This window comes from Tamandua tetradactyla, chromosome 23, assembly GCF_023851605.1.
Source record: "Tamandua tetradactyla isolate mTamTet1 chromosome 23, mTamTet1.pri, whole genome shotgun sequence".
NCBI classification, from domain to species: Eukaryota; Metazoa; Chordata; class Mammalia; order Pilosa; family Myrmecophagidae; genus Tamandua; species Tamandua tetradactyla.
In genome coordinates, this window is record NC_135349.1 from 57,158,945 (window position 1) to 57,183,895 (window position 24,951).

At 56.5% G+C, this 24,951-nt stretch overlaps 6 protein-coding genes across 6 annotated transcripts; all 6 read right to left on the minus strand.

Moving 5' to 3' along the window:
* Positions 1-3,420: 3,420 nt before the first annotated feature.
* LOC143667757 (hemoglobin subunit theta-1-like) lies at positions 3,421-4,234 on the minus strand. Its single transcript, XM_077142348.1, has 3 exons — positions 4,088-4,234; positions 3,749-3,953; positions 3,421-3,619 (listed from the first exon to the last, which is right to left on the minus strand). Exons 1-3 carry the CDS (start codon positions 4,180-4,182, stop codon positions 3,491-3,493), a joined length of 429 nt encoding a protein of 142 aa, XP_076998463.1. The 5' UTR covers positions 4,183-4,234; the 3' UTR covers positions 3,421-3,490.
* Positions 4,235-6,064: 1,830 nt separating this feature from the next.
* LOC143666834 (hemoglobin subunit alpha-1/2-like) lies at positions 6,065-6,832 on the minus strand. Its single transcript, XM_077140363.1, has 3 exons — positions 6,682-6,832; positions 6,400-6,604; positions 6,065-6,281 (listed from the first exon to the last, which is right to left on the minus strand). Exons 1-3 carry the CDS (start codon positions 6,774-6,776, stop codon positions 6,153-6,155), a joined length of 429 nt encoding a protein of 142 aa, XP_076996478.1. The 5' UTR covers positions 6,777-6,832; the 3' UTR covers positions 6,065-6,152.
* A 3,233-nt stretch (positions 6,833-10,065) lies between these two features.
* LOC143667758 (hemoglobin subunit alpha-1/2) lies at positions 10,066-10,829 on the minus strand. Its single transcript, XM_077142349.1, has 3 exons — positions 10,680-10,829; positions 10,398-10,602; positions 10,066-10,279 (listed from the first exon to the last, which is right to left on the minus strand). Exons 1-3 carry the CDS (start codon positions 10,772-10,774, stop codon positions 10,151-10,153), a joined length of 429 nt encoding a protein of 142 aa, XP_076998464.1. The 5' UTR covers positions 10,775-10,829; the 3' UTR covers positions 10,066-10,150.
* A 3,234-nt stretch (positions 10,830-14,063) lies between these two features.
* On the minus strand, positions 14,064-14,827 carry LOC143667759 (hemoglobin subunit alpha-1/2). The gene is made up of 3 exons (XM_077142350.1): positions 14,679-14,827; positions 14,397-14,601; positions 14,064-14,278 (listed from the first exon to the last, which is right to left on the minus strand). Exons 1-3 carry the CDS (start codon positions 14,771-14,773, stop codon positions 14,150-14,152), a joined length of 429 nt encoding a protein of 142 aa, XP_076998465.1. The 5' UTR covers positions 14,774-14,827; the 3' UTR covers positions 14,064-14,149.
* Positions 14,828-15,534: 707 nt separating this feature from the next.
* HBM (hemoglobin subunit mu) lies at positions 15,535-16,322 on the minus strand. The gene is made up of 3 exons (XM_077142351.1): positions 16,126-16,322; positions 15,789-15,993; positions 15,535-15,700 (listed from the first exon to the last, which is right to left on the minus strand). Exons 1-3 carry the CDS (start codon positions 16,215-16,217, stop codon positions 15,572-15,574), a joined length of 426 nt encoding a protein of 141 aa, XP_076998466.1. The 5' UTR covers positions 16,218-16,322; the 3' UTR covers positions 15,535-15,571.
* A 476-nt stretch (positions 16,323-16,798) lies between these two features.
* Positions 16,799-17,671, minus strand: LOC143666835 (hemoglobin subunit zeta-like). Its single transcript, XM_077140364.1, has 3 exons — positions 17,513-17,671; positions 17,035-17,239; positions 16,799-16,955 (listed from the first exon to the last, which is right to left on the minus strand). The coding sequence occupies exons 1-3, from the start codon at positions 17,605-17,607 to the stop codon at positions 16,827-16,829; spliced, it is 429 nt and encodes a 142-aa protein (XP_076996479.1). The 5' UTR covers positions 17,608-17,671; the 3' UTR covers positions 16,799-16,826.
* Between the last annotated feature and the right edge of the window lie 7,280 nt (positions 17,672-24,951).

A 24,951-nucleotide genomic window follows, 5' to 3' on the forward strand; every position in this document is an offset into this window, starting at 1 on the left:
TAGGGTCGTTTTTCCTTCTGCCTGAAGGGCAGGGTCTTTCCTGGGCTGGACTAGGATGAGACAGGCCTTGGGGCTGGCAGCAAGTCCCCGGCCCTCACACTGGATAGTTCACTCCATGGATTTTCCTTTTTCTTTCTGTTCTGACCTATTTTAAATTCATTAATTCTCTTAGACCTATCCATTGGATTTTTAATTTTGATGACTATATTTTTCTTTCTAAAGGTTCTTTTTCACATACACTGTATCATTTTTGTATTTCAAGACTCCTTGCAGGTGTTTGAAATCTCACCTTTAATGTTTTAAATACAGTGACCCGGTTGTTGTAACTGAGCCTGGTGTGCCCAGCGCCTGGATGTCTGAGGCTGCGCCATGTTGTTGCCTCCTGCCGTCCGCCGTCCTCTGTGGCCTTATCCGAGGAGGATTTCGGACAGTGTCTGTGACTGAGTCTGAGCACGTGTTCAGCGCATCCCCAGCCTGAAGGGTTTGTTCAGGGACACTCGGGTGGCAGGAGCTTGCTGCAAACCCTCAGGGGAAGCAAATGGCATCAGTTATCAGAGATTTATTTTTCCTTTTCTGCTGAGTACCAAGGTGTCTGTTCTGTTTCCAGCCCATGTTTAAGGGAAGGAGGAGATTTTCTTGTAGGTGCAGCATTGAGGGGAAGCCCCGCCTTGAGCCTGCCCTTTTACCCTGTAAGCCGGAGAGGCCAGGAAAACCCATGTTCCAGTTTACTAGTCTGACATATGACTCAGGGACTCTGATTTCTCACCTTTAGTGGGATTTTGGCCTGGAAATTCCTTATCATCATGTTAGTTCTTTGATGTTTCTAAGGTTTTTTAAAAACTTATCCAGCATCTTTATTTATCCAGAAATAAAACTGTAGCCTCTCTCCCCAGGTTGGTAATGGTGGCCCAGAGCTGGCAGCACCTTGCAGCCAGTGATGGGCCCAGGTCTCCCTCCCCAGAGTCCAAAAGAAGCAACAGGTGGAACTGGCAGAGAACTGTGTATTTGGGCTAAAGAATTACCTGCCCCCACTCCCACCACCACCACCACCAGAAAAAAGAAAGAAAATGGGCAAGTAATTGCAACACAAAAGATGGACTGATGGGTCATAACTATAATACAGGATGGCTTCTCCAGGGCTGGCTGTGGGATGGCCCGCGGATGCCAGTGGGTGATTGGTGGAAGGAGAGCAGGTGCCTGGTGGGGATGGAGCAAACTGCTCGCCTTCAGTAGTAATTTGAGCAGCTGGAGGTACCACAGAGTGGTCGTTTTTGCCAAGCATTGGCACTGTGATGGAAGCATGGGCATTCACCTCCTGCTGATGGGACCTTGACAACAGCAATTTTGTCAGTACTATCAAAAAGCTGTAACAATGTGCAAGCGATTTGCCCCAGAGATTCCACTTACATAAGAATCTCCCAAGGAACTTATTATATTATTATTATTAGATATTATTTGTATGTTTGCATGTAGACTTTTAACTATAAAAGATATTCAGGATAATGTATCCTGCAAAATGTTTGAAAAAATGAAAACCACGTACACACAAGTGAAAAATCACTTAGTCCAATCTTTTTAACCTCTTTGCTATTGTAAAGTAATATTTGCTTCTGCCCCTGTAGTCCCACACCCAAGGGTAACTGCTGCCAGTGTGTGTTCTTTTCACCTCCCTTGGGGTCTCTGCACACGTTCACCCACAGCTAGCCCCACGGTGTTAACACCTGGCAGTGCCCCGCACCCCTGCTGGCTGTCTTGACGTCCCCTGAGTGGCTGACCGTGGCTTGTCTGGGCTCTGCTGTTGATGAGCATGGTGGTGGTTCACAATATTTTTTTCTTACTTTCTTTTTACTTCTCTGCTCTAATAAACTTCTTCAAAGAACATACTGCACGTACATTTTCATGTTTCTGCCACTGTTTTCTGTGGGATTATTTCCAGAAGAAAAGTTACAGGGTTAGAGAACACTAGCTGCTAAGTTTTCAGGAAGTTTGAGAGCTGGTTGTTAAACACAGCCACTATGAAAACATCTACAAATTTACAGGTAAAAGGATCCTGGTAAAACGAAGATAATAAAGACTGAATGCTCAACATCACTTCATTTTATCATCTTCCCTGCTCTTCAGGGTCTCATAGCTATCTTATCAGTGTGGAAATGGTAAGTGATGGTGGCATCTCTCCCGGGCTTACTGAGCTGGAAATCATTCCCGTGGGACCTGGTGGATGCTCCCCGCTCCACCTCTTCCAGACTGCCCAGGGTGGCCACCGTGGTCACCCCTGTGTGCAATGAACTGCCTGCAGGAAAGCTGTGCTGAATCCACTTCCATTGGATGTTAAAATGTTACCTTTTTAATACGCTTCACTGTGAGAGACATCTTGATAACCTGTGCTTCAGTTTGCACGCTTTCTAGTATCTCTTGGCCGCTGGTATACTGAGTTGCCTGCTGATCCTTTGGTCTATTACTCTATTGGGTTGTCTGACTTAAAAGGGGGAACTGGAGAGAAGGAAAAAAGGATTTGGAACTCTGTCTTTTCTGGTAGAGGTAAAACTTCTGCTACAGGTTGAAATTACCTTTCTTTTGACTTAGCTTGTGATCTGTTTTCTCCCCATATTGAGTTGTTTGTTTTTCCTTTTTCCTCTTGATATAATCCAGTCAGTCTGCTCTTCCTCCAGTGTCACATTTGAGGGTGCCATTTGAGAGACCAAATATCTCTGAATGAGCCCAGACAAGGATCCATCTGGAAGTCTGTACACTTAAGTGTTACCGCTGCGTGTGTGTGTGTCTGCATGTGTATCTCACGGCATGATTGTGGTGTGCATGCAAGTGTCACACCTGTGCTCCTGTTCTGAATTCTGCTTCCTGTGAGCTTTCAGAGCCTTCATCTCTCCATGTGTCAAGTGGCAATGGAAGAGAATGGATGTGAACTCGCTTGGAAGGTGCGGTAAGTGGACGGTTTTCCCCTCGAGGTTCTGCATTGTCCACAACTGATTTTATGAGGACAAATACGGCAAGCAAGAAGGAAATTTCAAAAAAGTAGCTCTGGCCTCCCTCGAGGGAGACGGCAGGGCAGTGCACGTGGGTTGTGCACTGGCTACCCTCACCCAGCCTGGCTTTGTTTGCTGCCCCTGGCGAGGTCCGCAGTGCAGCCGCCCGAGGAGCTGTGACCCCAATCCTCCGGGGCACCCAGAGTCCCCGGGACCTGGCCAGCATGCTGTGTAAGCCCCCTGCCGGCAGGGTTCGCTCGTTTTCTGCTGGCTGCGCCCCCCTCCCCCGCCGGTACCCTGTCCCGTGCGTGACTTCCCGAGAGGGCGTTTGGGGCTTGGGGGTCACCTGCCCCAACCGGCGCCCGGATCGGTAGTTGGGGGTGCAGCTCAGGCTTCTCCCCGACCCCGACCTCCCTCCAGAGAGCACGCGCACACGCGGTCACGCGCCAGGACTTTACTCAAACACTAGGACCTCGCGGCGGGGGGCGGCTGGGATCCCGCACCCCATTTCAGCGGCATTTGGAGGCCAGCGCCGACGTCACGTGGCTCAGAAACTTGTCCAGCGAACCGTGCAGGGCGGGGCTGAAGTCGCCGGGGTAGTGCCGGGCGAAAGTCACAAGCAGACAGTGGTTCAGGAGCTGCGGGGGTCAGGGTCGCGCTGCACTCGGCCGACACTGCCTGGATCCCCGCCCGCAGCCTCCCTAACCCTCCCAGCGCTCCCCGACGCCCTCTCCGGGTTCTTCCGTGCCCGGCGCCCGCGGCCTCACCTTGAAGTTGATCGGGTCCACCCGCAACTTGTGCGCGTGCAGATCACTCAGGGCGGACAGCGCGCCGGGAAGGTCGTCCAGGTGGTCGGCGGCGAGGGTCAGGGCATCAGCCACCTTCTTGCCCTGGGCCTTGACCTGGGCGGAGCTGGGGCTCAGGTCTAAGTGCGGGAAGTAGGTCTTGGTGGTGGGGAAGGAGACGAAGAGCCTGTGGGAGGGAGTGGGTGAGGCAAGACCGGAGGTGGGCAGGAGCAGAGCCGGCTCCCACGGCCAGACGCTCCCCGAGCGCAGGTCGCTCGCGCAGCAGCCGAGCCGAGAGGTCCCGGACCTGCCTGTCCCCACCTCTCTAGGGCCTCGGTGGCGTAGACGTCGACATTGCTGCCCAGCTTCCTCCACAGCGCACGCACTGCACCCTTATCCGTCGCGGACATCGCCATGATGGCCCCGAGTCAGTTGCGCCTGCGCCCGCGCGCCCCGCTGCCACCCCCCGCGCCCTGCTCCCCGCGTCCCGCGCTCCCTGCCCGCCGCTGCCTCCTCCCTGCGCCTGGGTCCGCGCGCCCTGCTGCCCCCCCCTGCGCCCCGCGCTCCCTGTCCGCCGCTGACCCCCGCGCCCTGCTCCCCGCACCCCGCGCCCCACTGGACCCCGCGCCCTGCTCCCCACGCCCTGCTCCCCACGCCCCGCGCCCCCTTCCCGCCGCCCGCGCAGGGTGTGCCCTCCCGGGTCCCCGAAGCCTGCAGGGGGCACGGCCGCGCGAGTTGGCCTGGACCCGGAGGCACACTGTTAGGGTGCTTGTCTACCGAAAACGAAAACGGCGCTGCAGATGCATTACTACTGTTGAAATGGCACAGCCTTTTAGTGCGGTTTTTGGCGTTGAGCCTCCATTTGTTCTGCCTCCTGAGTATTTTCTCATTTATTTTATAGAGGAAATCGGGGATAAAGGTTTTTTCTTCACAGGGTTCTTGTGAGAATTAAACGGATAGGAAATATCAGGTGCCAGGCCCGTAGGTCATATTCATTTCAGAGCAATGAACGCTTATTGAGCGCCTATGGTATACCACAGTAATAATAGCTTACATTTATGTAGCGCTCACTTGGCTTTAAACACCACCCTATATGTATTTTTAATTGTGATAGAATTCACACAACATAAAATCTACCATTTTTAAGTGTATGATTCAGTGTCATTTAGTACATGTTTTGCACCTTCATATTTATCTAGTTCCTGAACATTCTCATCACCCCAAAAGAACCCTGTGCCCATTAGCAGTCACCCCCCCCACACACACCCTGACACCCCCACACCCCATCCCAGGCTCTGGCACCCACTGACTGGCTTCTCTATGGGTTTGTCTTCTCTGGACATTTCACACACGCAGATTCACACATTTGTCCTTTGTGTCTAGCCTATTTCACTGAGCGTGTTTTCAAAGTTTATACTGTCCTGTCAATCACAAATTCCTTTCTATGACTGAATAATATTCCTCTGGGTAGGTGGATAGACCACGCTGTTTTACACTCATCTATGATGGACATTTGAGTAGTTTCCTCCTTTCATGAGGCCCTAACCCAACCTTTTTCCCTAATAATAAGGTAATACTACTTTTTCTGAGAGTTCTGAATTCGATGTGGCAAACCACAAACTGAGGACGGGGCCTGTCGTTGCAGCTAAGATCAACTCCTGAGCCCAGGGAAGAAAGGGTGTTTCCCACTGTCAGAGGGTGGGCAGGGGTCCTTCTCTGTTGCCTGCTGGGCTTGGCACCTGAAAGTTACCCTTGGATGCCCCACATGCCAGGGCTTTCTGCAGGAAAGGGTGTCCCTGGCCCTGTGGCTCTTTCCCAGGGTGACACCAAGGATGGAGGTGCCAGGTGTCGGTGTCAGAAGGAGGGTCCTGGAAGGGCTCAGTGGAAGGGCCGCTCCAGGGAATTGCTTTGCAATTTCTGCACCTGCCCTGATCAGGGCAGCAGCGACTGTGTGTTTGGGAGGCTTTGAGGAGACCGGGAGAGAGTGGCACTCAGCAGGGCTCCAAGGGCTGTGAAGCCTGCCCACTCGGTCAAGGCTGACAAAGAGGTGTCAGGATGGAAAATGAATATATCACTTCAACAAACTCATGCCAGGTCTGGGAACAAAATGCAGAAAAGGGGGAATGTATGGGCAAAGCAGCCCATGCAGGAGGTCAGCACATTCCCCCAGTCAAACCGGCCCTGAGCTGCCCTCCCCCCTTCTCCCCTCCCCTTCCCCTCTGCAGGGGGCCCGTGGTCCCCGGCACCACACCCGCCGCCCGCCCCTGGCGCCTCGGCAGACATGGACACAGAGCCAGGTCAAAGCAGGCTGCCGCCCACGCAGATTTTATTCAAAGACCGGGAGGCTCAGGTGGGCGGGGGGGGCCCGGGGCGCAGACACTCCGGCTTAGCGGTATTTGGAGGTCAGCACGGTGGCCACGTAGGTGATGAACTTGTCCAGGGAGGCGTGGACGGCAGGGGTGAAGTCGTTCGGGAGGTGGTTGGCCAGGGTGACCATCAGGCACTGACCCAGGAGCTGCGGAGAGAGGCGGTGTGAGGGGCGGCAGGGCGGCCGGGGCCCCAGGAGCCCCGCGCCCCGGGGAAGGTCGCCGCGCGCTCCGTGCCCGGCTCCCTCCCGGCGCCCGCAGCCTCACCCTGAAGTTGATCGGGTCCACCCGCAGCTTGTGCGCGTGCAGGTCGCTCAGGGCAGACAGCGCGCCGGGCAGGTCGTCCAGGTGGCCGGCGGCGAGGGTCAGGGCATCAGCCACCTTCTTGCCGTGGGCCTTGACCTGGGCGGAGCCATGGCTCAGGTCGAAGTGCGGGAAGTAGGTCTTGGTGGTGGGGAAGGCGAGGAAGAGCCTGAGGGAGGGAGCGGGTGAGCGGCGGGGCGGGCGCCCGGCGGGGGCGGGGGGCAGAGCGAGGCCGGGGCTGCTCACCTCTCCAGGGCCTCGGCGCCGTATTCGCCTGCATGGGAGCCAATCTTGTCCCAGGCGGTCTTGATGTTGGTCTTGTCGGCGGGCGACAGCACCATGGCTAGTTCTCTCGGGGTTCCGCGTGGACACGGAGCGTGCGGGGCCCGGGGCGCTGGGCGCCTTTATGCGCGGAGTGCGGGGCCACGCCCGGGTGGGCGGTTCCGGGGGCGGAGAGCAAAGGGGTGGGGCGCTGGCCGGCGGGGTGCGTCCCACCCGAGTCAGGCCAGGTGTCCTGCAGGGCTGCTGAGCGCGGCCCTTCCCCCTGGGGCCACCTGGCCCCTCGCCTGCCCTTCCCGGCTGCTAGAGACCCGCCTTGGGCCAGGGCTGTGCCAGCTCTTGCACCATTTCTGAGCGTTTCTTGGCCCAGGTTGCACCCTCCTAGGAGCCAGAAGCTGGAAGGAGGGTTGGTGGCCCCACCCTGGACCTAGAGTTAGCACACACTGGTCTTTTTTTTTTTTTTTTTTTTTTTTTTAAAGGAAAGACAGAGAGAAGGAAGGAAGGATAGAAGGAAGGAAGGAAGGAAGAAAGGGAAACATTTTTAAACATTTTCTTGTTTTATTGTATTCTGTTTCTCCGTTTTTGTTACATGGGCTGGGGTCGGGAATCGAACCGAGGTCCTCCGGCATAGCAGGCAAGCACTTTGCCCGCTGAGCCACCGCGGCCCGCCCCACACTGGTCTTTTAAGGTGATAGGAATCAGTGAACAGGTGTGAGAGTCAGCAGGGAAGCAAGGCACGCTCCGCTCGCTGGGGCAGAAGGGGTTCTGCACATCAGGAGCCTGCGGGCACCCTCCTGTCTCCTGCAGCCTTAGTTCTCCCATCCCCTGTCTTTCCACAGTCGCCGAGTGCCACCAAGCACTGGTAGGGGCAAATATGAGACACAGAACTGGCAGGGTGGGGCTGGATCTCCCAGCCTGGCTCAGGCCAACTTGGCAGTGGCAGGGTCTCTCCATCTCACCCCATGTGAAGGGAAGGGGACAGGCTCTCCAGACGCTGAGTGGATGAGACTCAGTTTCCCCCCATGTGCCACTTTGGACCTGACCCATCCAGCTGCTGAGTGGGTGCGTAAAAAAAGGGCCGAAGGAGGCTACTGAGATGCCCACCAGGTGAACATGCAGTTGCCCCTTGTGAGCCACCCAGAGGGAGCGTGAAGTGGGTGCGGGAGAGTGGCAGGTGGCTGTTTAGTCTGAGGGTCGGGATAGGCTTCCCTAGGAGGTGAGAGCGAAGGATGAGTAAACATTAAATGCAGTCAGGCTGGAGGCTTGGCTTGTGTGGAGGTGGCCAGAGGGCGAGGCCCCCATGGCAGGACAGAAGGGAGGTGGGGAGACAGAGTGATAAGGCTGTAGGGACCACATGGAGGGGCTCCTTCTAGCTGCCAGTGAAGCAGCAAGAAGGGATGGGAGTGAGCTGGGGCAGTCGCCTTGCTGGTGAAGAGGGAGGCTGCTAGCTGCGGGGGTTGGGGGGCCCTCAGGAATGGATCCAGGGAGACATCACGGCTCATTCCCTTCCTGGTGCCTGCAGGAAGGCCTTGCTTTGGGGAAATCCCTGCTCCTCCAGGACCCTCACTCACAACTCCCAGGAGTTGAGGAGGAAGGCAGGACTGGGCTAACTTGTGCAGAGAAGGAAGCAGCTCCAAGCCACACTACCCTCTGCTCTGCCTCCCACCCAGTGCTAGGCTCTTAGCATCTCACACCAACAGGACCCCCCAACTAATCCGACTTCTTCTCCCTACCCTCTACCCTTTTCCCACCTATCCTGATCCTGTCCACAGCTCCAGCCGCAGTCCTGGCTCCAAAGAGCCCAGGGGTCAGAGGCTGGGACCTTAGGCAGCACGGGGCAGGACCAAGCACCTCCCTCCTTCCTGCCTCAACCCGCCCCCCACACACACCTGAACTCTTTCCCGGAAAGACTTGGGGAAGCAACACCATATGGGAAGAGCATCCATGTAAAATAAGGAAAAGAAAAATGGACAAAGGATACTAACAGGAACTTAACAGAAATGTAGAAATGACCCACGACACTGGGAGGAGACTGATCCGAACGAACTGGCCTGGAGGAATGGGGGATGGAGACAGGTTGCAGACCAAGTCTGCCTTACGGTTATATTTTGTATCAGCATTAACTGCACAAGGTGCAGTTCGCAGTGGTGGGACTGCAGGCTGCTCAGCGTAGGGTGGGGTGGAGGGCTGAGTGCCCAGCTCGCCTGGGCCCCTCTCCCGTGCCAGGGAGGAGTGTGCCCAAGTGTGTGCTGCACGGGCAGGTGAGTCCCTGCCCTTATTTTGAATAATGCAAGAAAGTGAGAGCCGTGAAAGCGTGGGTGGATTCTAGCGTGTTTTTGAAATTATAAGCTGTTTTTTTAAAAAAAAAAAAAGGAAAGAAAGAAAAGCAGTTTTAGGTTTACATAAACATTGTACAGAAAACTCAGTTCTCATCTGCTCTCCTGACGCACACCCAGGGTTCTCCCCCCTTGGTGACAGCTTGCATTAGTGTGGCCCACTTGTTTCACCTGAAGAACCAATATTGACACATTTTGAGTAACTAAAATTTTAAAATTAAAACGTTTTTCTATGTTTAAATAAAAGTGGGTCGACTTCAGGGCAGAGGCAGTGTTGAAGAGGGAAGGAAACTCCCCAGCAGTTCAGAGTGGCTCAAGTCCAGGCCAAGATCAAGAGAAAGAAAGGGGAGCACCTCACCACCCTTCTCAAATTTCTATCCAGGGCCCGGTTGCAGGCGGCCTCGGGGCCCGGACTGGGGCTGGGGCTGGGGCCGGGGCCCGGGGGCAGGCGTGGCCCTGGCCTGTGCGCGCGTCTGGGTGCACGCCCCTCTGCGAGTTTGGGGCAGGGTGTCCGCAGTTTCAGCACCTCGGACAGGAGCCCTCCCGAAGGAGATGTGTGCTCACGGCAGGGCAGTGGGAGAACTCAGCCTGGGGGCCAGAGAATGTAGGCTGCGCTCTCAGCGAGTAGGGACCCGACACAGGGCCGACCAGCTCGGCCCCCGCCCAGAGCACGTGGGGCCCGCGGGGCTTCGGTGCGCCTTCCACTGGTGGAAGGAGGAGGACCTTGGGGAAATTGTCCTGTGCCTGCGTGTGCACCGAGAGCAGCCTGCTTTGATCTCATCTGCGTGTGTAACTGTTGCTCGCTCAGGGAGATCGCAGAGGAGCGCAGCCACCCTGGAGCTCCCACTTCTGCCTTGGGACCTCGGCGCGTTCTGGCAGTGCGATCCGATCCCGTCCCTTCACCATGCCCTCCCCCCTTCTCCCCTCCCCTTCCCCTCTGCAGGGGGCCCGTGGTCCCGGCACCACACCCGCCGCCCGCCCCTGGCGCCTCGGCAGACATGGACACAGAGCCAGGTCAAAGCAGGCTGCCGCCCACGCAGACTTTATTCAAAGACCGGGAGGCTCAGGTGGGCGGGCGGGGGGGGCGCAGACACTCCGGCTTAGCGGTATTTGGAGGTCAGCACGGTGCCCACGTTGGTGACGAACTTGTCCAGGGAGGCGTGGACGGCAGGGGTGAAGTCGTTCGGGAGGTGGTTGGCCAGGGTGACCATCAGGCAGTGACCCAGGAGCTGCGGAGAGAGGCGGTGTGAGGGGCGGCAGGGCGGCCGGGGCCCCAGGAACCCCGCGCCCCGGGGAAGGTCGCCGCGCGCTCCGTGCCCGGCTCCCTCCCGGCGCCCGCAGCCTCACCTTGAAGTTGATCGGGTCCACCCGCAGCTTGTGCGCGTGCAGGTCGCTCAGGGCAGACAGCGCGCCGGGCAGGTCGTCCAGGTGGCCGGCGGCGAGGGTCAGGGCATCAGCCACCTTCTTGCCGTGGGCCTTGACCTGGGCGGAGCCATGGCTCAGGTCGAAGTGCGGGAAGTAGGTCTTGGTGGTGGGGAAGGCGAGGAAGAGCCTGAGGGAGGGAGCGGGTGAGCGGCGGGGCGGGCGCCCGGCGGGGGCGGGGGGCAGAGCGAGGCCGGGGCTGCTCACCTCTCCAGGGCCTCGGCGCCGTATTCGCCTGCATGGGAGCCAATCTTGTCCCAGGCGGTCTTGATGTTGGTCTTGTCGGCGGGCGACAGCACCATGGCTAGTTCTCTCGGGGTTCCGCGTGGACACGGAGCGTGCGGGGCCCGGGGCGCTGGGCGCCTTTATGCGCGGAGTGCGGGGCCACGCCCGGGTGGGCGGTTCCGGGGGCGGAGAGCAAAGGGGTGGGGCGCTGGCCGGCGGGGTGCGTCCCACCCGAGTCAGGCCAGGTGTCCTGCAGGGCTGCTGAGCGCGGCCCTTCCCCCTGGGGCCACCTGGCCCCTCGCCTGCCCTTCCCGGCTGCTAGAGACCCGCCTTGGGCCAGGGCTGTGCCAGCTCTTGCACCATTTCTGAGCGTTTCTTGGCCCAGGTTGCACCCTCCTAGGAGCCAGAAGCTGGAAGGAGGGTTGGTGGCCCCACCCTGGACCTAGAGTTAGCACACACTGGTCTTTTTTTTTTTTTTTTTTTTTTTTTTAAAGGAAAGACAGAGAGAAGGAAGGAAGGATAGAAGGAAGGAAGGAAGGAAGAAAGGGAAACATTTTTAAACATTTTCTTGTTTTATTGTATTCTGTTTCTCCGTTTTTGTTACATGGGCTGGGGTCGGGAATCGAACCGAGGTCCTCCGGCATAGCAGGCAAGCACTTTGCCCGCTGAGCCACCGCGGCCCGCCCCACACTGGTCTTTTAAGGTGATAGGAATCAGTGAACAGGTGTGAGAGTCAGCAGGGAAGCAAGGCACGCTCCGCTCGCTGGGGCAGAAGGGGTTCTGCACATCAGGAGCCTCCGGGCACCCTCCTGTCTCCTGCAGCCTTAGTTCTCCCATCCCCTGTCTTTCCACAGTCGCCGAGTGCCACCAAGCACTGGGAGGGGCAAATATGAGACACAGAACTGGCAGGGTGGGGCTGGATCTCCCAGCCTGGCTCAGGCCAACTTGGCAGTGGCAGGGTCTCTCCATCTCACCCCATGTGAAGGGAAGGGGACAGGCTCTCCAGACGCTGAGTGGATGAGACTCAGTTTCCCCCCATGTGCCACTTTGGACCTGACCCATCCAGCTGCTGAGTGGGTGCGTAAAAAAAGGGCCGAAGGAGGCTACTGAGATGCCCACCAGGTGAACATGCAGTTGCCCCTTGTGAGCCACCCAGAGGGAGCGTGAAGTGGGTGCGGGAGAGTGGCAGGTGGCTGTTTAGTCTGAGGGTCGGGATAGGCTTCCCTAGGAGGTGAGAGCGAAGGATGAGTAAACATTAAATGCAGTCAGGCTGGAGGCTTGGCTTGTGTGGAGGTGGCCAGAGGGCGAGGCCCCCATGGCAGGACAGAAGGGAGGTGGGGAGACAGAGTGATAAGGCTGTAGGGACCACATGGAGGGGCTCCTTCTAGCTGCCAGTGAAGCAGCAAGAAGGGATGGGAGTGAGCTGGGGCAGTCGCCTTGCTGGTGAAGAGGGAGGCTGCTAGCTGCGGGGGTTGGGGGGCCCTCAGGAATGGATCCAGGGAGACATCACGGCTCATTCCCTTCCTGGTGCCTGCAGGAAGGCCTTGCTTTGGGGAAATCCCTGCTCCTCCAGGACCCTCACTCACAACTCCCAGGAGTTGAGGAGGAAGGCAGGACTGGGCTAACTTGTGCAGAGAAGGAAGCAGCTCCAAGCCACACTACCCTCTGCTCTGCCTCCCACCCAGTGCTAGGCTCTTAGCATCTCACACCAACAGGACCCCCCAACTAATCCGACTTCTTCTCCCTACCCTCTACCCTTTTCCCACCTATCCTGATCCTGTCCACAGCTCCAGCCGCAGTCCTGGCTCCAAAGAGCCCAGGGGTCAGAGGCTGGGACCTTAGGCAGCACGGGGCAGGACCAAGCACCTCCCTCCTTCCTGCCTCAACCCGCCCCCCACACACACCTGAACTCTTTCCCGGAAAGACTTGGGGAAGCAACACCATATGGGAAGAGCATCCATGTAAAATAAGGAAAAGAAAAATGGACAAAGGATACTAACAGGAACTTAACAGAAATGTAGAAATGACCCACGACACTGGGAGGAGACTGATCCGAACGAACTGGCCTGGAGGAATGGGGGATGGAGACAGGTTGCAGACCAAGTCTGCCTTACGGTTATATTTTGTATCAGCATTAACTGCACAAGGTGCAGTTCGCAGTGGTGGGACTGCAGGCTGCTCAGCGTAGGGTGGGGTGGAGGGCTGAGTGCCCAGCTCGCCTGGGCCCCTCTCCCGTGCCAGGGAGGAGTGTGCCCAAGTGTGTGCTGCACGGGCAGGTGAGTCCCTGCCCTTATTTTGAATAATGCAAGAAAGTGAGAGCCGTGAAAGCGTGGGTGGATTCTAGCGTGTTTTTGAAATTATAAGCTGTTTTTTTTAAAAAAAAAAAAGGAAAGAAAGAAAAGCAGTTTTAGGTTTACATAAACATTGTACAGAAAACTCAGTTCTCATCTGCTCTCCTGACGCACACCCAGGGTTCTCCCCCCTTGGTGACAGCTTGCATTAGTGTGGCCCACTTGTTTCACCTGAAGAACCAATATTGACACATTTTGAGTAACTAAAATTTTAAAATTAAAACGTTTTTCTATGTTTAAATAAAAGTGGGTCGACTTCAGGGCAGAGGCAGTGTTGAAGAGGGAAGGAAACTCCCCAGCAGTTCAGAGTGGCTCAAGTCCAGGCCAAGATCAAGAGAAAGAAAGGGGAGCACCTCACCACCCTTCTCAAATTTCTATCCAGGGCCCGGTTGCAGGCGGCCTCGGGGCCCGGACTGGGGCTGGGGCTGGGGCCGGGGCCCGGGGGCAGGCGTGGCCCTGGCCTGTGCGCGCGTCTGGGTGCACGCCCCTCTGCGAGTTTGGGGCAGGGTGTCCGCAGTTTCAGCACCTCGGACAGGAGCCCTCCCGAAGGAGATGTGTGCTCACGGCAGGGCAGTGGGAGAACTCAGCCTGGGGGCCAGAGAATGTAGGCTGCGCTCTCAGCGAGTAGGGACCCGACACAGGGCCGACCAGCTCGGCCCCCGCCCAGAGCACGTGGGGCCCGCGGGGCTTCGGTGCGCCTTCCACTGGTGGAAGGAGGAGGACCTTGGGGAAATTGTCCTGTGCCTGCGTGTGCACCGAGAGCAGCCTGCTTTGATCTCATCTGCGTGTGTAACTGTTGCTCGCTCAGGGAGATCGCAGAGGAGCGCAGCCACCCTGGAGCTCCCACTTCTGCCTTGGGACCTCGGCGCGTTCTGGCAGTGCGATCCGATCCCGTCCCTTCACCATGCCCTCCCCCCTTCTCCCCTCCCCTTCCCCTCTGCAGGGGGCCCGTGGTCCCGGCACCACACCCGCCGCCCGCCCCTGGCGCCTCGGCAGACATGGACACAGAGCCAGGTCAAAGCAGGCTGCCGCCCACGCAGACTTTATTCAAAGACCGGGAGGCTCAGGTGGGCGGGCGGGGGGGGGCGCAGACACTCCGGCTTAGCGGTATTTGGAGGTCAGCACGGTGCCCACGTTGGTGACGAACTTGTCCAGGGAGGCGTGGACGGCAGGGGTGAAGTCGTTCGGGAGGTGGTTGGCCAGGGTGACCATCAGGCAGTGACCCAGGAGCTGCGGAGAGAGGCGGTGTGAGGGGCAGCAGGGCGGCCGGGGCCCCAGGAACCCCGCGCCCCGGGGAAGGTCGCCGCGCGCTCCGTGCCCGGCTCCCTCCCGGCGCCCGCAGCCTCACCTTGAAGTTGATCGGGTCCACCCGCAGCTTGTGCGCGTGCAGGTCGCTCAGGGCAGACAGCGCGCCGGGCAGGTCGTCCAGGTGGCCGGCGGCGAGGGTCAGGGCATCAGCCACCTTCTTGCCGTGGGCCTTGACCTGGGCGGAGCCATGGCTCAGGTCGAAGTGCGGGAAGTAGGTCTTGGTGGTGGGGAAGGCGAGGAAGAGCCTGCGGGAGGGAACGGGTGAGCGGCGGGGCGGGCGCCCGGCGGGGGCGGGGGGCAGAGCGAGGCCGGGGCTGCTCACCTCTCCAGGGCCTCCGCGCCGTATTCGCCTGCATGGGAGCCAATCTTGTCCCAGGCGGTCTTGATGTTGGTCTTGTCGGCGGGCGACAGCACCATGGCTAGTTCTCTCGGGGTTCCGCGTGGACACGGAGCGTGCGGGCCCGGGGCGCTGGGCGCCTTTATGCGCGGAGTGCGGGGCCACGCCCGGGCGGGCGGCGCTCATTGGCTGGGCGGCGCGAGGCTTCAGACCGGACAGCCCCGTGGGGGGCGGGGCGCCTGGGCCGACCCGGCTCCTCCCCAGCTGCAGTTCCGGGGCCTCCTGTGCGCCGGTGTGACTTCCTGGGCGCCGGCCTGTGCCGGGCACCCCCGGCGTCACGATCCTGGGTGTTTTCCTCCCTGCCCACCAGGGCTGTCGCCACCTGTGGCCCCCGAGAACGCCCCACCCCCAACATCGAGGTTCAGACGAAGGGGCCGACTTGTTCGGCTGCAGACGGGACATCTATGGGAGGGGGAGAGGAACAGGGGTGAGGGTCGGGGAGTCCCACTCAGGCGGGAACTTGGTCTCGGGCTCTGGGCCCTTGTCCATCTGCAAAATGGTGCCGAGATCCCCGCCCGCAGCTCCCAGCGAGAGTTAGGAATGGAGGGAGAATGAATGAATGAGTGAATATATGAATGAATGAGTAAGTGAGTGAGTGGATGCAGACGGGCACGGATGCCGGATGAGAGTTGGAGCTCCCCTACCCCTCGTCTGAGAACCCACCTTGACCCTTGCCGCCCCCGCCCAACCCTGGCCCCAGGGAAGAATTGTCCTGGGCACGCAGGAGTTGCGGGAGGCCCTCCGCCCGGCCCTGTCCCCAAAGATCACGCGCACGCGGCTCTTCGCGTCCCAGGCCTCGTTTTATTGAGGGGCGCGGCTCAGCGGTTCTTTTCCGTCAGCACCACGGCCAGGCCGGTGAGGAACTTGTCCCAGGCCGCCTGCATTTCCACGGTGAATTCACCCTGCAGGTGGGAGGCCAGCACCACCTGGAAGCACTGGATCAGCATCTGCGGGCAGGCGGACGGCGTCAGGGTGCGCGGTCGCCCGGGACTCCCCGCGCCGCGCTCCTCCCCGACCCAGGCCGGGCGCGCTCACCGGGAAGTTGGCCGGGTCCACGCGCAACACGTGCGCGTGCAGGTCGGCGAGCGGGCTCAGCACCTCGCGCAGGTGGTCCAGGTGCTGCACGGCCACGCCCACCGCCGCGAGCATGCGCTGTCCATGGCTCAGCAGCTGCACCTCGTCCGGGCAGGCGCCCAGGTGTGGGAAGTAGGTCTTCGTGCTGGGGTACGTGGTGAAGAGCCTGAGGGGTAGGTCGGTGAGCGGGAGGTGTTCCCCCGGGCCAGCTCGCCCCTGACTTGGGGTGACCCTTCCCGGCCCATAGCTCCGTCTGCGCCCACCCAGATGGGCGAAACCTAACCCCGCCCTTGTCCACCTGAGCAGCAGCTCCGCCCCGAAGTGCGCCTCGTGGCCCGCGATCAGGTCCCAGACCTGCGCGATTTGGGAGCGCTCCTCCGCGCTGAGCATGGCGCTGGCGTGGCTGTGCTGTTGGGGCCGCGCCCGCTGCCCAAGCTCCTTATAAGGCCTCGGGCACCCCGCCCCCCTTATCGGGCTGCGTGTCCCCGCGGGGGACGTGAGACCTTCGGGCCGCGCGGGGAGCCGGGCGGGTGGGTGCCTGCGCCGCCGGGCGCGCGTCCAGTTGGGGGTGGGCGCCTCGCAGGCGGGCGGCAGGGGAGGCCGCGGCCCCTGGGGCGTCGGCAGAGGCCGGGGGCTGGGGACAGAGCGCCGGCCAGAGAGGAAAGGCCCTCGGGAGCCGCGGCCGCAGGCAGTGAGAAGTCCGCCCAGACCCTAAACACGCTGAGGCGGCAGTGGGGCCACGCGGTGGCAGGAGGGGTCAGCGGGATCGGGGGCCTCCCCAGAGCTGTGGCCGAGGGATTTCCGAGGGCTCTTGCCAAGCCCGCCCGCCGCCCGCCGCCCACCGCGCAACTGCTTCCCCGCCCCCCGCCCAAGCACTGAGACGCGGGCCGCGGCTCTCTTCATCCCTTTATTGAAGACTCTGGGGAGGAGCGTGGGCAGGGCCTGCGGGGCGGCCGGGGCGGGGCGGGGCGGGGGCGCGGAGCCCGCGGCAGCGGCGGCTCATCGGTACTTCGCGGTCAGCACGGAGGACACGATGGACAGGAACTTGTCCCAGGCCTCGTGCGCCTCGGCCGTGAAGTCGGCGGGGAAGCGCGCGGCCACGGTGACCAGCAGGCAGTGGGACAGGAGCTGGGGGCGACCAGGGGCGGCTCAGCGCCGGCGGGGCTGCGGGGGGAGGGGAGCCCGCCCCCGCCCCCGCCCCGCCCACCTTGAAGTTGACCGGGTCCACGCGCAGGACGTAGGCGTGCAGCTCGCTCAGCCTGGCCAGGGCGCCCGCGATGTTGTCGAGGCTCCGGACCGCGTCGCCCACGGCCGCCACCACCTTGGAGCCGTGCACGCGCAGCTGCGCCGAGCCCGGGCGCAGGTCGAAGTGCGGGAAGTAGGTCTTGGTCTGCGGGTGGCTGGCGAACAGCCTGCGGCGTGGGGACACACCTGCTCCAGGCGCCCGCAGGCCCGCGGCCCGCGCTTGTCCACTAGTCCATCCCCACCCGTGCTCATCAGCTCCACAGGGCGTAGTGGGGACCCGCGCGCTGGGCACCCACCCTGGGAGAGGCCCAGTGGGGCCCTGTGCCCCTGGCTGCCTGCCCCTCATCCTTGGAGCCCCTCAGGACCCCTCACTACCCCTCACTGCCCCTCACTGCCCCTTGCTGACCCCCACCCATCCTCTGTCCCCCACTGGGCCTCACCGCTCCAGGGCCTCTGTGCCAATGGCGTTGGCCTGCGAGGAGACCTTGGCCCAGATGGACGTGATGATGTCCTGCTCGGACCTGGTCAGCGACATGGTGGCGGAGCAGGGGCTGCTCGGGACTGGCCTGGTGGCCCTGCGTCCACGGACCCCTTTTATGGAGCCGGGCATCTGGCCAGGCTGCGGCCACTGGTCGGGAGGGGGTGGGGTGCTTATCAGGCCCAGGCCGGTGTCCAGCGAGATGGGGGCCACCGCCAGCCCAGACCTGCCCCTCGGCCCTTGTTGCCTGCCTATGCGATGGGGGGGACAGGGCGTCCCAGGCCCCTGATCCTCCTAGTCATCCGCTGGTTAAAGCACCAGCACCTGCGGGCTGTGGTAGGGGCCGTCAGCTGCCTGGGGGGAGCCCCCTCCTCACCCGCCGCAGCTGGGAGGAGGGGTCATGAAAGCTGGGTTCAGCCCCGAGGTGGGGGCTAAGCAGATCAGAACTCACCCTCCCGGCCGCCGCCCTGTGCCCCTCGCCTCTCGGGGGTCCTGTTCCCCTAGGGCAGCCCCTTCCAATGTGCCCCTTTAACTTAAATGCATTACAGCCTGGCTTTGGACGGTCACTATAATAAGCATTTGCTCTTGAACACATATGTCTTGAAATAAAGGGTTTTACTAAGGGAAGGGGAGAAAGCTGTGCCAGCCATATGATAGTATATATTATTTACAGCTGCACGTAGGTGTGGACGGAATGGCTCTCGGCAGTGGTTGACGGCAGGGGCCCTGGGGGCTTGCAGCCCTCAGCTCCCTCGTCCCTTCCACTGGAGCATCCTTAAGGGGCAGCCGCTGGGGCTGGGGGGGCCCGGCCTGTGCAGCTCCCAGACCACCCGCGGGTCTCCCCTGCCCGTCCCGCCAGTGCCCTCCTGGCCTACCTTAGCAGCTGTGCAGGTTGAGCTGTTTTCCACATGATTAAGTAATTTGTTACTTTTATGTAGAATTTTTTTGTTATTTTTCATTGATCACTGGCCAAATGGAGTCAGGGTTAATTTTAGTACCTTTAGTTGTGTGTGTGTGTGTGTGATATGCACAGACAGGCATTTCCACGTATATACACCCCTATACACAAAGACACACACGTGTACAATTAGATATAGACACAGAGACATACATAAATACAGGCACGTATGTTTTATATTTATGTCTGAATATAAATGTATTTCCTTTGTTTTAGCTGATTTGCCTTAGAACTGTTTCCCTTCCTGTCTGACACTGAGTGTGGGGCCGGGGACGGCTCTGGGGCTGGGGGCCACTGTGTGCCGCTTGGTGTTTGGTTAGTCTCCACACGCAGACCCCTCACTTTGGCAGCCCCCTCTGTTCTTCTGTCTGCTGCAGGCGACTCCGCACTCAAGGTCAGTGCCTAAGACTTGTTCTCTGGATGATTTCGTCAGAAGAGATTTCTGAAAGGGCAGCTGCTGGGTCTCAATCTCTCAACTTTTTTAGCTTTACTGAAGTGTCCAAGAGGCTCGGGCAGGTTGGAGCCCTGAAACCCGCCTGCGGGCAATGGGGGTGTCCACACCTGGCCGGGCAAGGGCGGGCTGCTGCCTTTTGCCTATTTCCCCACCAAGGTCAATTTTATAAGTTCTTTACATTAGAAGTTTCGAGTCTTTGTCATGTTTGGGGTGAAAGTCATCTCAGGTCATTGTCAACCCCTTATTGCTTGAGCAGAATCTGTTTCTAGAGCTCTTTATGGGGAAGGGGGCACAGGGGCCTGTCACCCTTATCCTGGAATTTCCTCCATGGCCTGGGCAGGGCCCCTGCCTCCTTCCAAGCTGGGGCCTTGAGCTCGAGAGAGGGGCTGGGAGAGGGCTTGTGGCAGGAGATAAGGTCCCCCCCAGCCCCCCAGGCCAGCCGGCTTCCCCCCACCCACCCTGGGTGTCACTGTTCTCTGCCTCCACTCACCACATGCCTGGAATCAGCTACCTGGGCCTGGGGACCGGGGTCCCCTCTGGGAGACCCAGGGGGAATTCCTGCCCCAGCTGTGTGTCCATGGGCAGCCCCCAGGCCCTGACTGCAGAGCCCTCCTGGGAGCCTCCGGGCTCTATCATCCTCCAGCCTCTCGACCCAAACTCCTCTGTCCTGCTGAGAGACAGCCGGATCCCTCCAGGCCGCCTGCCACACCCGCACCTGCCCCCCACCCACCCCGTCCCACTTCAAATCACAATCCTTATCCCCACATCTAACCCCTGCGTATTGTTTATTGTCCACTAGAATGTAAGTCTGGGGGGAGAGGGGATTTTTATTTCTTTTTGTTTACTGATCTATTCCCAGCACCCAAAACCAACAGGGCTGGCCCACATGCACTTGTCAACTGAGTCAGGGGCGCAGGCCCCTCGCCCGTGTGGCACCCCATCTCCCTTCACGCAGAGCTGGTGGGACACAGCCCGAAGGCACAGGATGCCAGGGCAGTCTTTCTCGGTGTTTGCTCCAGGTGGGTAAGGAGGCTGCACCTGCCTTCCCAGAGCTGACAAAGGACGAGCACCAGCAGGTGCCGATCCCGTGGATAGTGTAGGTCCCAGGATCGCTGCTGGGCGCGGAGGGCGGGACAGCAGAGGCTGGCTGAGAGGGAAACCCCCGAGGCCAAGCAGCTCGCTCAGGCCTGAAGGACCCCGAGCGTGAATGCCCTCTCACCTCCCCTACTCTGAAGCAAAGGCCAGCAGGCAGCTCCTCTCTGTTCGAGGACAGCCACAATAAAAAAAAAAAGAAAGAAAAGAAAAGATCTTGAATTGGAAATATTATTAACTCATATTTAATGAGTGTATATTTCATAGGTGAGTCCACGGAAAAGCTCCCGGAGAAATCGCCCCTCACTCTAGCAGCAGCAAGCACACCTGGAACCCAGATTTTGGTTTCCAAATGCCACCTCTCACTGACAGGAGCCCTGGAGTTCCTTGGAGGAATGGTTGAAGCCAGGACCAGGGCTGAGTGAGTTAAGGTGAGCCTGGAACATTTTATTGTTCCAGAAGGCAAGGAAGTGTTCACAAGATGTACCCAAGGCTGCGCACACCAGCTCCTGCTGCCATGACCGATGTGATCTGAATATCCAAAAATAGCAACTGTAATTGTGAAACCTTAAGTAAATTAAAATCCGTGAACCCATAGTTTTACTTGGAAAGAGCAGTGAGAGGTAGAGACAGAAGAGGGAAAGAGAAAGAGAGAAGAGACGGAGAGAGAGAGCTGAGGGAGAGAAGTAGGGAAAGGGAAACTTGTCTCTCAGTACTGGAGTAAGGGTTTTCTGCCATCAGCTCCTTTGCTGTGAAACTGACACTAAAGGAGAATAACTGAGCACTAACCTGGTCTCTTAGAGCAACCACCATTCATCACCTGGTGGTGAGGAGACAGACAGACACTCTCTGCGAGTGCAGAAGGAGTAAAAACATTAGGAAACCACGATTCCATGATCCCCAATGGGATAGCTGATTCAAGCAGGATCATCAATGATTACTGAAACTGAAAGAAAAATTGTGGGTTACAGGAAACTCCTGCAGCACCAAAATGATTGCCACCCCCCCCCCCCCAAAAAGTACTAGCTAGTTCCAAAGGGGGAAAGATGCGTTTCCATGCGCCTGTCCCCTCCTTGGCCAGGCGACCCAGCGTGGCACGGGCGCTCACATCCGCACCAGGGTGCTTGCCAGGAGGTTTGTGTATTTGTTATTTTTTACTTTAGTAACATATTTAGAACCTAATTTTTTTCTCTTCGGCAGATATAAAACCCAGTGACATTAATTCCATTAATAATATGGTGCCACCATCACACACACCCAGAACTTTTCCATCATGCCAAACAGGCCACCCTATACCCGGTAAACATTCATTCCTCATTCCCTCCCCTCGCCTCTTCCTCTGATAACTTCTAATCTGTTTCTCTCTCTATGAATTTGCATATTCTAGTTATTCCATTAAAGGAACTCAGACAATATCTGATAGGTCTGGCCTCTTTCACTCGGCACGACATCGTCACGTGCCAGCACTTCACTGTTTTCACCATGGAGTGATGTGCCCTGGACGTATTTACCACATTTTGTTTATCCATTTGTCAGTTTATGGACACGTGGGTTGTTTCCATCTTTTGAATATCATGAATAACACCACTGAGAACATTGGTGTGCAAATGGTTGAGTCCCTATTTTCAATTCGTTTGGGTAGATGCCTGGAAGTGGGGCTGTCGAGTCATATAATAACTACACTCAACTTTCTGAGGAACTGCCAAACTCGTTTCCACAGTGGCTGCAGCATTTCCCATTCCCACCAGCGGTGAATAAATGTTCCCGCTTTTCCACTCAGCACCAGCGCTTATTATTTTCGAGATTTTTAAATAACAGCTGTCCTAGTGGGTGTGAGGTGGGATCTACTGGTGGTTTGGATTCTCATTTTTCTAAGACGTCATGCTCATGTCACTGTCCATTTCTTCTTTGGAAAATGTCTATTCCAACCCTTTGCCCATTTTTTTTTTCTTCAAGACAGTATCCTTTGCCCATTTTTAAATTGAACTGTTTGTCTTTTTGTTTTTTAGTTGTAGGAGTCCTTTATATATTCTGGATATTAAACCCTTATCAGACATATGGTTTCCAAATTACTTCTGTTCTGTAGGCTGCCTTTTTACTTTCTTGATAATGTCCTTAGATGTACAAATGTTTTTTATTTTGATGAAGTTCAGTTTATTTTTCTTTGGTGCTTTCAGTATAAAGTCTAAGCATCCATTGCCTGATACTAGGTCCTGCAGACATCTCCCTACGTTTTCCTCAAAGAGTTTTTATCTTTAATTTTTTTTGGGGGGGGGGTGCGTGGTCCGGGAATCGAACCCAGATCTCCCACATGGAAGGTGGGCATTCTAATCACTGAACTACCCGTGCACCCCCTGGGTTCATAATTTTTAGTTAATTTTTATATATGATATGAGGTAGGGGCCAACTTTCATTCTTCTGCATATGGATCCAGTTTTCCAGCACCTTTTGTGGGAGAAACTGTTCTTTCCTCATTGTGTGGACTTGACTTCCCTTGTCAGAAATCAACTGGCCATAGATGTGTGGGGTTATTTCTGAAGTCTGAACTCGCAGTTCTTTTCCATAAATCTACATGTCTACCCTTGAGCCAATGTCATGCTGTTTTTTGTTTGTTTGTTTTTACTTTTTGTTTCAACATTTTTTGTGTGTGAAATATAACATGTATACACAAGAACAATAAATTTCAAAGTACATTGTAACAAGTAGATATAGAACAGATTTCAGAATTTGGCACAGTTCTACAGTTTTAGGTTTTTCCTTTTAGCTGCTCCAAAATACTGGATACTAAAAGAAATATCACTATAATGATTCAGCAGTCATACTCATTTGTTAAATCCTATCTTCTCTGTTACACCTCCTCTTTCTCCTATGATCCTTCTCCAAATCTTTAGGGGTATTGGGCTATTCCAATTCTAACTTATTCATGTAGGAAAGGGATGTAAATAATATGAAGCAGGGGGAGGGAACTAGTTGATATTCTGGAGAGGCTGGCCCCTTTGGGTCTCAGCACTTATCTGGCCTAGGAACCCATCTGGAGGTTGTAGATTTCTGGAGAGCAATTGCAGCACATGAGACTTTTGTAGAATCTCGGATAGAGCCCTAGTGTTCTTGACGGTCAACAGGAATGGCTTTGGTTGGGGGTTGCAAACTGAGGTAATAAGCAATATCTAGCTGAAGCTTGCATAACTGTAGCCTCCAGAATAGCCTCTCAACTCTATTTGAACTCTCTCAGCCACTGATACCTTACTTTTTACATTTCTTTCCCCCTTTTAGGCAGGAAGGTGTTATCGATCCCACAATGCCAGGGTCAGGCTCATCCCTAGGAGTCCTCTCCCAGGTCGCCAGGGAGACTTTCGCCCCTGGATGTCATGTCCCACGTAGGGTGAGGGCAATTATTTCACTTGCAGAGTTGGGTTTAGAGAGAGTGAGGTCACATCTGAGCAACAGCAGAGGTTCTCCAGAAGTATCTCTTAGGCATGCCTATAGGTAGTGTAAGCTTCTCCGCTACCTATGTAAGCCTCATGATCAAGGCCTTAGGCTATTGACTTGGGAGTCCCTAAGGGGTTTCCCTGGGAGTAAAGCTTTATAGTTCCATATTTTTTCTCCAGTCTCTCAAGGGACATGGCCAATACTTTTTTTTTTTAATTTTTATTGTATAGTATAACATATATACAGAGCAAAGAAAGAAAAAAGTGATAGTTTTCAAAGCACTCTTCAACAAGTGGTTACAGGACAGATCCCAGAGTTTGTCATGGGCTGCCATACCATGCTCTCAGATTTTTCCATCCAGCTACTCCTGAACACTGGAGGTTAGAAGGAATAAATATTTATTTTTTATCATCACAATCAACTTTTTCTTTTTTGTGAAAAATAACATATATATAAAAAAGCAATAAATTTCAAAACACAGCATAACAATTGGTTGTAGAACAGATTTTGGAGCCTGGTATGGGTTACAGTTCCACAGCCTTAGATCTTGCCCTCTGGTTACTCTTAAGACACTAGAGACTAGAAGAAATATCAACGCAGTGATTCAGCACACATACTCGTTTGTTAAACCCCACCATCCATCTCTGTGTAACTCCACCATCACCTCTGATCTTTCTTCCACTCTTTAGGGGGTATTTGGGTTATGACCTTTCTAACTTTTTCATGTTGGAAGAGCTATCACTAATATGGGGTAGAGAGATGGAACTATCTGATATTCTGTAGAGGCTGGGCCCTCTAGATTTCAGGGCTTATCTGGTCCAGGGGACCATCTGGAGGTTGTAGCTTTCTGGAAAATTACCCTAATGCATGGAACTTGTTCTAGTTTGCTAGCTGCCAGAATGCAATATACTAGAAACAGAATGGCTTTTTAAAAGGGGAATTTAGTAAGTTGCTAGTTTACAGTTCTAAGGCCGAGAAGATATCCCAATTAAAACAAGTCTATAGAAACGTCCAATCTAAGGCATCCGGGGAAAGCGCTGGTTCAAGAAGGCCGATGAAGTTCAGGGTTTCCTCTTCAAGTGAGAAGGCACAGGGCAAACATGGGGTCATCTGCTGGCTTTCTCTCCTGGCTTCCTGTTTCATGAAGCTCCCCGGGAGGTGTTTTCCTTCTTCACTCCAAAGGTCACTGGCTGGTGGACTCTGCTTCTCGTGGCTATGTCGTTCCTCTCTGCTGTCTCTGAATCTCTCTCATTCTCCAAATGTTTCCTCTTTTATAGGACTCCAGTAAACCAATCAAGACCCATCCTGATGGGGGGAGACACGTCTCCACCTAATGTAGCTTAACAACCACTCTTGACTGAGTCACATCTCCAGGGAGATGATCTAATTATAGATTCAAACAATCAGTTCTGAATAGGGATTAGAAGAAACAGCTGCCTATACAAAATGGGATGAGGATTAAAACATG